The 12,587-nt window shown below is 36.9% G+C and overlaps 1 protein-coding gene across 1 annotated transcript in view; it reads left to right on the plus strand.

Moving 5' to 3' along the window:
* EPHX4 (epoxide hydrolase 4) overlaps nucleotides 1–12,587 on the plus strand; it is a 41,489-nt gene that overhangs the window by 8,213 nt on the left and 20,689 nt on the right. The window contains exons 3-5 of the mRNA XM_027623994.1: nucleotides 4,351–4,508; nucleotides 6,471–6,599; nucleotides 10,424–10,527. Coding sequence (XP_027479795.1) covers nucleotides 4,351–4,508; nucleotides 6,471–6,599; nucleotides 10,424–10,527 — 391 coding nt within the window. The remainder of the gene's footprint in view (nucleotides 1–4,350; nucleotides 4,509–6,470; nucleotides 6,600–10,423; nucleotides 10,528–12,587) is intronic.

Genomic DNA, 12,587 nt, shown 5'->3' on the forward strand with positions numbered 1-12,587 from the left:
TTTTTGGTAATTTTTGCCATATTTCAAACTCTTTCATTATTATTATTGCATTTGTTATGGTGATCTGTGATCAGTGATCTTTGATGTTCCTACTGTAATTGTCTTGGGGTGCCATAAACCACACCTATATGAGATGGTGAATTGAGGATGCATGTTGTATGTGTTCTGCCTCCTTCACCAATAACCGCTTCCCCCATCTTGCTCCCTCTCCTTGGCTCTCCCTGTTCCCTGAGACACACAATATTGAAATTAGGCCATTTAATAATCTTACAGTGGCCTCTAAATATTTAAGTGAAATGAGGAGTCCCATATCTCTCACTTTAAATCAAAAGCCGGAAATGATTAAGTTTAGTGAGGAAGGCATGTCAAAAGCTGAGACAGGCTAAAAGCTAGGCCTCTCCCACCAGTTAGCCAACTTGTGAATGCTACGAAAAATTTCTTGAAGGAAATTGGAAGTGCTACTCGAATGAAGACACAAATGATAAGAAAGTGAAACAACCTCATTTTTGATATGGAGGAAGTGTCAGTGGTCTGGATGGAAGATCAAACCAGCCACAACATTCCCTTAAGCCAAAGCCTAATCCAGAGACAGGCCCTAACTCTCTTCAATTCTGTGAAGGCTCAGAGAGGTGAGGAAGCTACAGGAGAAAAGTCTGAAGCTAACAGAGGTTGGTTCGTGAGGTTTAAGAAAAGAAGTCATCTCCATAACAGAAAAGTACAAGGTGAAACAGCAAGTGCTAATGGAGAAGCTGCAGCGAGTTATGCAAAGATCTAGCTCAGATCATTCATGAAGGTGGTTACAATAAACAATAAATTTTCAATGTAAATGAAACAGCCTTCTATTGGAAGAAGATGCTTTCTAGGACTTTCTTAGCTAGGTAGAAGTTAATGCTTGGCCGCAAAGTTTCAAAGGACAGGCTGACAATCTTGTTAGAGGTTAATACAGCCGGTTACTTGAAGTTGAAGCCAATGCTCATTGATTATTCTGAAAATTCTAGAGCCCTAAAAATTATGTAAATCCATTCTGCCTGTTTTCTATAAATGGAACAACAAAGCGTGGATGACAGCACATCTGTTTACAACATGGTTTGCTGAATATTTTAAACCCACTGTTGAGACCTACTGCTCAGAAAAAAAAAAAAAAAAAGATTTATTTCAAAATATGACCACTCATTGACAATGCACCTGGTCACCCAGGAGCTGTGATGGAGCTGGTTTTCATGACTGCTAACACAGCATCCATCCTGCAGTCCATGGATCAAGGAGTGATTTCTACTCCTGAAGTCTTATTATTGAAGAAATACATTTCGTAAGGCTATATCTGCCATGGTGATGTCTCTGATAGATCTGGGGGCAAAGTAAATTGAAAACCTTCTGGAGAAGATTCACCATTCTAGATGCCATTGAGAACATCCATGATTCAAGGGACGAGGTGACAATATCAACATGAAGAGGAGTCTGGAAGAAGTTGATTCCAGCCCTCATGGGTGACTTGGAGAGCTCAGGACTCCAGTGGAGGCAGAAACTGCAGAGGTGGTGGAAACAGCGAGAGGACTAGAAGCAGCAGGGGAGCCTGAACATGTGACTGGACGCCTGTGATCTCATGATTGAAATTTCACCACTGAGGAGCTGCTTCTCTTGGATGAGCAAAGACAGTGGTGTCCTGAGCGGGAATCTACTGCTGGTGAAGATGCTGTGAAGATGGTTGAAATGACAACAGAGGATTTAGAATATGACATACACTTTAGTTGATAAAGCAGCACAGGGCTTGAGAGGACCGACTCCAAGTGTGAAAGAAGTTCTGCTGTGGGTAAGATGCTAGCAAACAGCATCACACGCTACAGAGAAATCGTTCATGAAAGAAAGCGTCAACCGACGTGGCAAACTTCATTGCTGTGTTATTTTAAGAAACTGCCACAGCACCCCCAGCCTCCAGCCCCCACCACCCTGGTCAGTCAGCAGCCATCAACATGGAGGCAAGACCCTCCAGCAAAAAGATTATAATTCACTGGAAGTTCAGATGATGGTTAGCACTTTATTGACAATAAAGTATTTTTTTCTTTTTTGGATTTTATTATGTTTTTAATTATAATTCTAGTGTAGTTAACATACAGTGTTATATTAGATTTAGGTGTACAATATAGTGATTCAACAGTTCTATACAAGCAATACTTTTTAAATTAAGATATATACATTTTTTTTTAGACATAAGGCTATTACACACTTAATAGACTACAATGTAAACATAACTTTTATACTTACTTTATCGTGATATTTGCTTTATTGTGGTGGTCTGGAACCCCACCTGCAATACGTCTGAGATATGCACGTAATAGGCATTCAAGAAAAGATGTTAAGCAGCGAAATTACATGACAGAGTTTATGTTTCTGGGACCTCAGTCTGGTTTTGTAGAAGATAGCGCTGAAGGGAATGAAATGCATACAGACCAATCGATAGGTTGCTGCATTAATGGAGGCCTGAATTAAGGTAATGATATTAGGGATGGACAGGAAAAGTGATTAAATAAATATTTAAAAGGTTAAATATGCAGAACTCTATTGATTAGGCATGAGGTAATCCCTAAAGGGGGAAGAGTTAGGCTCCAGTTACAAAGACATAAAAAAATCAATTGAAAATTTTAAGTAAGGCTAATGAGAAAATAATATCTTATGTGTTGACAAATGGGTATCTTTGAGGAAATAAACTGCTTATTTGTTACAACCTAAAGCCAAGGTTAGTAAGATTGCTATGACCTCACTAAGAAACATAGTTTTTATTAACATTTTTAAATCTGTCTTCATTGGTAATGCTTTTGCAGATTTTCACAAATCATAGATATCCTAATAATAGATCAAAGATTCTGAATCCATGCATAATACAGATACGTGTCTGACACTCTTCCTGATGACCTGTTAATGTAAAGTGCATACTTTGTTTCATTGATCTTATTGCTTTGTGACACTTCACATTGCAGTCTCTCTCACTATTGGCTTATAATAGCAGATCCCTTGGTACACTTGCCTATTGCACTCCAAAAATCTTTTCAGACAGTTATCTCCTATTGGCTTGTGTCAGATAATTCTACACTGTTTCCATGAACAGATGTGCATACAGATCCATTTTTTAAATGCATATTTGGAGTCCCACAACATAGTGAGTCACTTTGAAAAATCCACGTCTTTTTTCTTCTTCTTTGTTATCCAAAATGGTTTTGCTTGTTTGAAGAAGAAAATATCATGGATCAGGGTGCCTAACTGGCTCAGTCAGTAGAGCATGAGACTCTTGATCTCGGGGTTGTAAATTTGAGCCCTACGTTGGGTGCAGAGATTAAAAAAGAAAAAAAAAAAGAAAAAAATCTCATGGATCTTGGTATTTCATTTAATTCTGCAGTTCCATGATCAAGCACAGGGGAACACCTGGCCCTGCAGACGCCTCCAGGACTTGGCTGTAGCATATTGGCCATTCCTTTTTTTTAAGATTTTATTTATTTGAGAGAAAGAGAGAGCACAAGCAGGAGTGAGGGGTGGGCAGAGGGAGAGGGAGAAGTGGATTCCCCGCTGAGTGGGGAGCCCGACGCCAGGCTTGATCCCAGGACCCTGAGATCATGACATGAGCCGAAGTCAGAAACCTAACCCACCAGCCACCCAGGCGCCCCAACGCTGGCCATTCTAATTGGTCATGACAATGCCATTTTGGCTGTTAAGAGTGTGGGGTTTTTTTTGTTTTTGTTTTTGTTTTTGTTTTTAAGATTTATTTATTTGAGAGAGATTGAGCACAAGCCAGAGGGGCATAGGGAGAAGGAGAGAGAGAGAGAATCTCAAGCAGACTCTGCACTGAATGCAAGCCCAATGCAGGGCAAGATCACACGACCCTGAGATCATGACCTGAACTGAAAGCACGAGTTGGATGCTTAAATGATTGTGCCCCCAGGTGCCCCTTAAATGTTTTTAATATCACACTTGCTTCTACTCATTCAGGATCTTCTCCATAGAAGCATTTGTAAGTACAGATTCCCTGATAGCTATAAGCATTATTTAAGAAAGCCTAGAAAATTGATTTCTTAAGTACATATAGAAGTATATTGGTTTTAGTATCAGATATTTCATAGTTTCTGTAAATACTGGCCCTCTGTTACACCCCACTGGAGCTGGTAAAAAAAAAATAACAATAAATTTTTGTAAAGAACTACAGTGTTCCCTTCCGAAACACATCCCTTCCTCTGGCTCACAGATGGCTATATAACCTTTCTCAAAATAGACAGTTTCTTATAATTGTCCACTTAGAAAAGATGTAATGTTACTCTCTGGATTCACTACTGTGGTATTTTTAATGTTTCTTATTTCCTGCAGGTATTCTTGGCGTCACCAACTAAGGGAATTTAAAAGTGAATATCGAGTTGTAGCACTTGATCTGAGAGGCTATGGAGAAACAGATGCTCCCATTCATCGAGAGAATTATAAATTGGACTGTCTAATTACAGATATAAAGGATATTTTAGACTCTTTAGGTAGGTCAGTTTAAAAAAAATAGTGTAGTCCTTTTTAAGGGACTAACATTCCAAAAATTGTGAATTGGTAACCTCATTTCTTGGGAGAAGGCATTTTCCATTTACCTGAGCTGTTGTCTGGATCCTGTCCCCATGGTTTTGGGTGTACAGCCGAAAATATTTATAGAGGAAATTGAAAATAATACATCTGGAATGACGATTCAGTCCACCAGCCAAGAATGAGTTTGAACATTTGTTGTTGTTGTTGTTTTTATTTTATTATGTTATGTTAATCACCATACATTACATCATTAGTTTTTGATGTAGTGATACACGATTCATTGTTTTCGTGTAACACCCAGTGCTCCATGCAGAACGTGCCCTCTTTAATACCCATCACCAGGCTAACCCACCCCCCAGCCCCCTCCGCTCTAGAACCCTCAGTTTGTTTCTCAGAGTCCATCGTCTCTCATGGTTCGTCTCCCCCTCTGATTTCGAAAATGTGTTTTTAAAAGTATTTCTAATGTATGCAATTTATTATTTTCAGAATTATTGGAAATTTGATTCTTGTACTCAGAAAATTTATTTCTTCAGAATCCACATCTAAATAATCATTTAGATGCAGAAGCACTTACACTATCTTCTTTTTTTTTTAAAGATTTTTATTTATTTATTTGAGAGAGAGAGAGCACAAGCAAGAGGAGGAACAGAGGGAGAAACAGGCTCCCCACTGAGCAGGGAGCCCGATGTGGGACTCCATCCAGAACCCTGAGATCATGACCTGAGCCAAAGGCAGATGCTTAACCAACTAGGCCACCCAGGCACCCCGCACTATCTTTCTTATATTGATCAGCTAGTGCCACAATATTATTGTGTAACAAACATGCCAAACTCAGTGGCATATAGCCATAGGCATTTATTCAATGCTCATGGGTGTGCAGGTCAAGTGTAGGCTGGACCACTGGGTCTTTACCTCAGGTTACAGGTCCTGCTGGGACTGGCTTCTCCCTCTGAGTTAGGCTGGAACCCAAGCTAAAGGGGAGTAGCTACCTAGCGGTAGCTTTTCCTCTTCTCCTGGCAATGGCAGAAATGGCAAGAGGGTGAGCCCAGATGCAGAAACATATTTCAAGTTTCTGCTTGCAGCACATTGGTCAAAGCAAGTCAGATGGCTGAGTCCAAAGTCAAGTCAGACTCCCACCATATGACCAAAGCAAATCACAGGACTAAGTCTAATATCAAAGGGGTAGCAATGTATACTCCTTTTATGGCAGTGGGGAGGGGGGAGGAGTAAATACTTTTTAACAATAATTGAATCCACTACATCTTTTTTGACTAAAACCCAGCTGCTACCATGGTATGTTAATGGAGCTAATATTGTAAAAAAAACCATGAAATCAAATTAAAGGCCTTTTCTACAATAATCTAAAGAGAGCATGGATCTGGCCAATATTCCAAGAGGAGAAAAAAAAATGGATGAGGTCTGGGGGTATCAATGCAGTGTTGTCATTTAGTCTGATTACAATAAAATAGACTCAAAGACATTGATTTCCGGTAGCCATATTTCATTTCTCTTCGGTGGTAATTCAGTCAGCCTTGGCCTAAATTTGTCTTCATGCAATTTTCTAGGCAAATCGATAATATAATCTTGCTTATGACCTAATTATGTGTAATCTTTACCACGGTTTTCCAAACTCAGGTTTGTGCGACTAGAGCTGAGCTATTTCAGGTTTTTAAAAAAATTCAGGTTCCTGGGAGAGATTCTGAATCTGTAGGTCTAGAATGGAGGTTGGACATCTAAATTTTCTAAAAAGCTACTTAGGTGATTCAGACATACAGGTTTTGGAAACACCAAACTCAGTATCTGCCTAAGTGCATAATTAGAGTCAGATTATGGGAAGATTAGTTTCAGAAGTATACCCATTTTATGTAAGGTAATGATGCATCCACCTTCAATGACATCAACATTTTTTTTCTCCATTACAGGATATAGCAAATGTGTTCTTATTGGCCATGACTGGGGGGGAATGATTGCTTGGCTAATTGCCATCTGTTATCCCGAAATGGTGATGAAGCTTATCGTTATTAACTTCCCTCACCCAACTGTATTTACAGGTGAGTTTGAATTTTAATTAAAACATCTTTGCTAAAATAACAATTCACTATTGTCACTGACGCTTTGGATTAAAAACAGCAAAATTTGAATAGCATAGTATTTTTTTAATTAAATGACTAAAATATGATATTAGCATATAACAATGTCAGATACGTTGACTTTATTCCACAAGAGTCTGAGAAATCATAGCTTCATATTTGCTTGCATAATTTTATTTTTTTTAGAGAATATTTTACTGCTAACTTGGAAAGGGATAAAGGGAAAAAGATGCAGTAACATTACTTTGACAGTAATGAATCTTGACAACCTAGAAATAAATTCTCCTCTTGCCTGACTGCTTCGGCTATCAGGAATGACAGCATTCTTTAAAGCCATAGTTCTCAAATTTTGAGTTTCAGGACTCTTTTATACTCTTAAAAAATATTAAAGACCCATTGAGCTTTTGATAATATAGGACATATATAAAAATATTTACTGTATTAGAAATTTAAAATGAGAAAAATTTAAAATTATATATTAATTCATTAAAAAAAATAAATCTAGTTCCTGTTAACATGATTAACATCTTAATGAAAACTAGTTACATCTTCCCAAACAATTTTAGTGAGAAGAATGTCATTGTTTTACATTTTTGCAAACCTCTTTAATTTTTGGCTTAATAGAAGACAGCTGGATTCTCAGATCTGCTTCTGCATTCAATCTGTTACAATATGTTGTTTGAATTGAAGTGTATGAAGAAATCTGGCCTCACACAGACTTGTAATTGGAAAAGGGAAGAGTATTTTAATAGCCTTTTCAGATAACTGTGGATTTTCTTCTTTAATACTACACCAAACTAAAAAAATTGGTGGTTTCTTAAAGGTTAGTAACAATGTAGAATCTGATGTCATATTAATGAACTTTTTGTACTCTGTTACATTAAAATCCATTAGTCTCTCTAGCACTTTGAATGGATTTTTTACCCATGCATGATTTTGCATCATCATGCATTGGAAGATATTGGTCCATTGAGTTATTCAGATCTTCCATACTTTGACACATTTTATTATATTATATCAAAGAATCACATTAACTAATATTGCCCCAATGTCATCAAAAAGTTGTTGAGTATTGCAAAGCTGTCATGCTCACAGTAGCAAATACCCATCTCTAAATTTCTAATTTTCATTTGAAAGCTTGAATTTTGTTGTTGGCAACAAATGCTGTTGATTGTTTTCCCCCAAGTGACAGGCTCACTTTGTTCATTTTCAAGAGACTATCTGTCAAATACTCAAGTCTGACTGGTGATAATTTATTAGTCATCCTTTCAAGTAAAAAATGGTATTCCATAAGAAATGCAGCTAATTCAACTAATCAACTCAAAGAATTGCAGAAGTGCTGTTCCTTCAGACAACCATTGTACTTGGGTGTTCAACAGAATTGCTTTGTGTGTACTTTCTGTGTCATCTCAATGTTCAAAGGACATGTACACAAAGGTTGAAATTTAATAAAATTAATAATTTTTGCTGTTTTATCTAGGGCATTCCTAAGTGAAACTGGCACTTAATTTTATGTATTTATGTATTTGTTTGCTGCAAGTGTGTGGTGGCGAAGCATACAATGACTGCTAGTATTGTTTAGCGTCACTACCTTGATTTGTGCTCAGGCAGCAATGGCTTTATCTACCCTTGCTTTCATACCATGAGCACAAAGGTCCACAAATGAGAAAATAATGTCTTAGTATTGTAATGAGATGGTTTTGACTGTCTGGATTGTTTAAAAAGGTCTTAGGGATCCCCAGGGTCCATGTGGGCTATACTTTGAGAACCCCTGCTATAATAAAGGGAACTCTTAAAATCCTCAGTGTTTAAAGACCAGTGAACCATGACTAGGCACATTTTTATTCCGTTTTGGCAAAAACTATCATCTTGTCCTCTTTAACTACCCTTGTCAAGTTTTCTGAGTTTCAGGTACTGCTATGACTCACAGCAGCCCTCTAGGGAACAAAAAATTCTGTTGGGAATGTCTACATAAGGGAGAAAGGGAACGTGACTACATAAATATTGTACAGTGTAAGTGTAAGAGTTGAATTTTATTTTATTTTTTATTTTTTAAAAGATTTTATTTATTTATTTATTTATTTATTTATTTATTTATTTATTTATTTGAGAGAGAGCAAGAGAGCATAAGCAGGGAGAGTGGCAGAGGGAGGAGAAACAGGATCCCCGCTGAGCAGGGAGCCCAATGTGATGCGGACTCGATCCCAGCGCCTTGGCCTCATGACCTGTGCCAAAGGCAGATGCTTAACCAACTGAGCCACCCAGGTGCCCCAAGAGTTGAATTTTAGATATATATACAATTGTCCTATTTCTATTGAGGCGATAGCATGGATGCTTAGGATTCAAATATCAAACTGAAATTCACTATATTTTTCTCAGTTGCATTAAGTAGGAAAAGTTGTGCTACGTGCTTGTTCCATTGATTGGGACCCTTGAGTAAATGTTATTTTTGTGATGTTGCTAAAAGGAAAAAATTGTAATTGGTCATTTCAGCAAGAAGATTCTTGAAATATTTCTAGAATTGTTTTATCCAGCCTAGGTTCAACCCTAGTCAGGTTAATATAAGGTCTTCAAGTAATATGCCTATATTTAACCCTTAATTATATTAATATCTCTTAATGTAGGGCTGAATAAATTTTGTTCAATGACGACTTTACAAAAAGTATAGCATAACTTACCTGAGAATTATAGTTCCAAAAATTCCAACCATGTTAACACTAACCATGTTAGTTACAAAATTAGAAATAAGAAAAAAGTGACTTCTATAGCAAAGAAAATAAAAATAGAGTGCACAAGAAACAAGTATGCACACTTAATATGTGTGATTATACTACTCTCTAGTTTAAAGCTTCAGTGTCTTTCCAAAGCCCTTAAAAATCCATCTCCTCTGGCCCTCCCTGACTGGGCTTCTGCTTTGCTCTCTGACTCATCTCATGCCACCTCTCACACCTCATTCACTATACACCGGTCACATTGATGTTCTTTCTGCTTCTTAAATGTGCCAAGCCCAGGACCTACTTTCTGTTCCTGGCTTTTCTTCCTAGATCTTTGCATAGCCGACTCCCTCTTACCATTCAGGAATCAGTCCACATGTCACATCCCCAGAGAAGCCTATTTTGATCACCTCTGCTAAATAATAGTCCCTCCACATCACCCAATCATCACTCTCAATCAGATTACCCTGTTTTAATTTTCTTTATGGTATTGTTGCTATCTAAAATGATCTTTTAAAGTATCGATTACTTATTGTATAAGTTCCTTATTAACGGGAACCTCTTCTGTCTTGTTGACTGCTAACTCCCCTTACATACAGTAGATATTCAAATATTCCTTGAATGAATGAATTTTCTAGATACATGAATGAACTTATAGGAAACACTTTAGTTTCTGTTGAGGTCAAATGAATAAGGTATTCAAATCTGCCTGCAAAGAAAGTCTTTTAAACAACAAAAAATTACCTCCCCATAAATCCCTAGGAAAAGTGTGAGGTCACTGAAAATAACCTTGGAGAAAAGGCAGTGTTGTTTGTGTTTCCTGTTCCTTTCTGAGTCAAGACTTCATAAAATGAAACTTTTTTATTTAAAGTGCTATAAATTTTCTAAATACTTGAAACATCCATAATCAAATACAAGAACATAGAAATTGTTTCAAAGAGAAATATGCAGAAGACTTACTTGTGGATTCTTTTTTCATCTCAAGGGTGAAATTGCCTTAGAATGAAGTTCTTTCAATAGTAAGTAATTTATACCCCTTGGATAAGGTCTAACGTGGCATTTTAATTTCAGAATATATTTTACGACACCCTGCCCAGCTGTTCAAATCCAGCCATTATTACTTCTTCCAAATACCATGGTTCCCAGAATTTATGTTCTCAATAAATGATTTCAAGGTAAGTCAAATATGGTGATGGATGTTAACTAGATTTATTGTGGTGATCATTTTACAATATATACAAATATTGTATTATTATGTTGTATACCTGAAACTAATATAATGTTATATGTCAATTATATCCCAAGATTAAAATTGAAAAACTGGAGCCCAAGAAGATGACAAAATTAGGAAGTTAAAAATAAAAGATAGGGGCACCTGGGTGGCTCAGTTGTTAAGCATCTGCCTTTGGCTCGGGTCATGATCCCAGAGTCCTGGGATCGAGCCCTGCATCGGGCTCCCTGCTCCGCGGGAAGCCTGCTTCTCCCTCTCCCACTCCCCCTGCTTGTGTTCCCTCTCTTGCTGTGTCTCTCTCTATCAAATAAATAAAATCTTAAAAAAAATAAAAGATAGACAGATGCACTAAAAAAAGGAGGAAAGAAAGAAAGAAAAGAAAAAAAAGAAAGAACTGGTCCTGCTTATGTTATCTGGTTTGTCTAAAATAATCATTTATTGATTATTGTGATATGATGCCCACTGCTAGGCATTTCCTCCTATGTAAGAAAAAAAAGGTTAAATCAAGCAAATAATGTATTAATGAAAAACATTAAAGTGCATCCTTCAGAAAGAAAAATAGGCAAATGCTAAAATTTAATAATTTCTAAGACCTCATCTATAGGCTAACTTATTTTTACAGTCTCTGTATATTTGAGTGCCTGGTTATTGTTCAATTTTTTTGTGAGAGCCTGTGCCCCTATAGGCGTACCTCTTTTCAGAGAACATTCCATGGGGAGACAAGGGAATATGAATGCCAGGTGAGAGAGTTTGACATAACAGAAGTGGAGGCCTTTGGGTGTAAACAAAACCCTGAAACAAAGTAAGTGTGTGGGAATTGGTGTACCATATACACGGACAACCAGGAGTCATGTGTTGTATCTATTTCTTGAAAGTTTATCGAATGCTTCTTGTATATCTGGTGTGGTGTTAGATATTTAGGGAGGCTTTAGAAAAGACAATATTATTTTACTTGGAAATACTTCTGTATATATCTCTGACAGATAAGGACATTTTTTTAACAAATAACTCCAATACCATTATCAAACCTAACAAAATGAATACTTACTCCCTACTATCATTTAATATTCAAATTTCCATTCCATTGGATTTCCATTCAGATTTCCTTAACACTTTATTTGTTTGAATCAGGAACCAAACAAGGTCCATACATTGTATTTGATTGTTATGGTTTTTTCAGGCTATAACAGTTCCTTCTTTTTTTTTAACACCATTTTTTTATTGAAGAAATTTCATATTTGTTTATTTGTTCTGAGGAATGATCCACATTTTGGATTTGGCTAACTACTTCATCATGGTGTTATTTAACTTGTTCTGCTAACCCTTGTTTCTCCTACTTCATGGTTGCTACTAATCTAGAGGCTTGGTTAGGTTGATTTTTAATTTGACAAGAATACTGGCAGGTGGTGCTGTGTATTTCCTAATGCATCACATCAGGGAAGCACCTAGGGTCTAGTTCTCGCAGTTTTACTAACACTAACACTAACACTGCCCAGTGGGCTCACTTAAATTTAGATAGTCAGCCTATCTAAATTTCCTAACAACCTTTCACCAGATAATTTTAGCATACCTTGATCATCACTGCATAGGTCCATTATTTCATTAGGATTCGCAAAATGGTGATTTTCTAATTCTATCATTTTTTTCTGCTTTTATTAACTGGAATTCTTCCTTTTATTAACTAGAATTGTCCATTTCTACTGCTTGGTTATTCTGAAATACAGTTCACACAAGAATGGCAGGATAAATGCTTCATTCTTTACCTTTATAAACAACTTCCAAGGTAATGACTTGGTGACCTAGAAATCTCCAATGACAACCAATGAAGTTTTCTTTTTTTCCATATTATTATGAGCTCATGAGTTTTAAAAATATATTTGACATGTATCAATCAATTACAGTCATTCTTTTTTATGCTCAGATTGTCTCATATTAGGCAAGTGGAAACTCCTTCAGGTTGGCTCCTGTGTCCTTTTGACATAAATCTTCGGTCAGTAATAGCTT

Source organism: Zalophus californianus, chromosome 4 (assembly GCF_009762305.2).
Source record: "Zalophus californianus isolate mZalCal1 chromosome 4, mZalCal1.pri.v2, whole genome shotgun sequence".
In the NCBI taxonomy this organism is placed as follows: Eukaryota; Metazoa; Chordata; class Mammalia; order Carnivora; family Otariidae; genus Zalophus; species Zalophus californianus.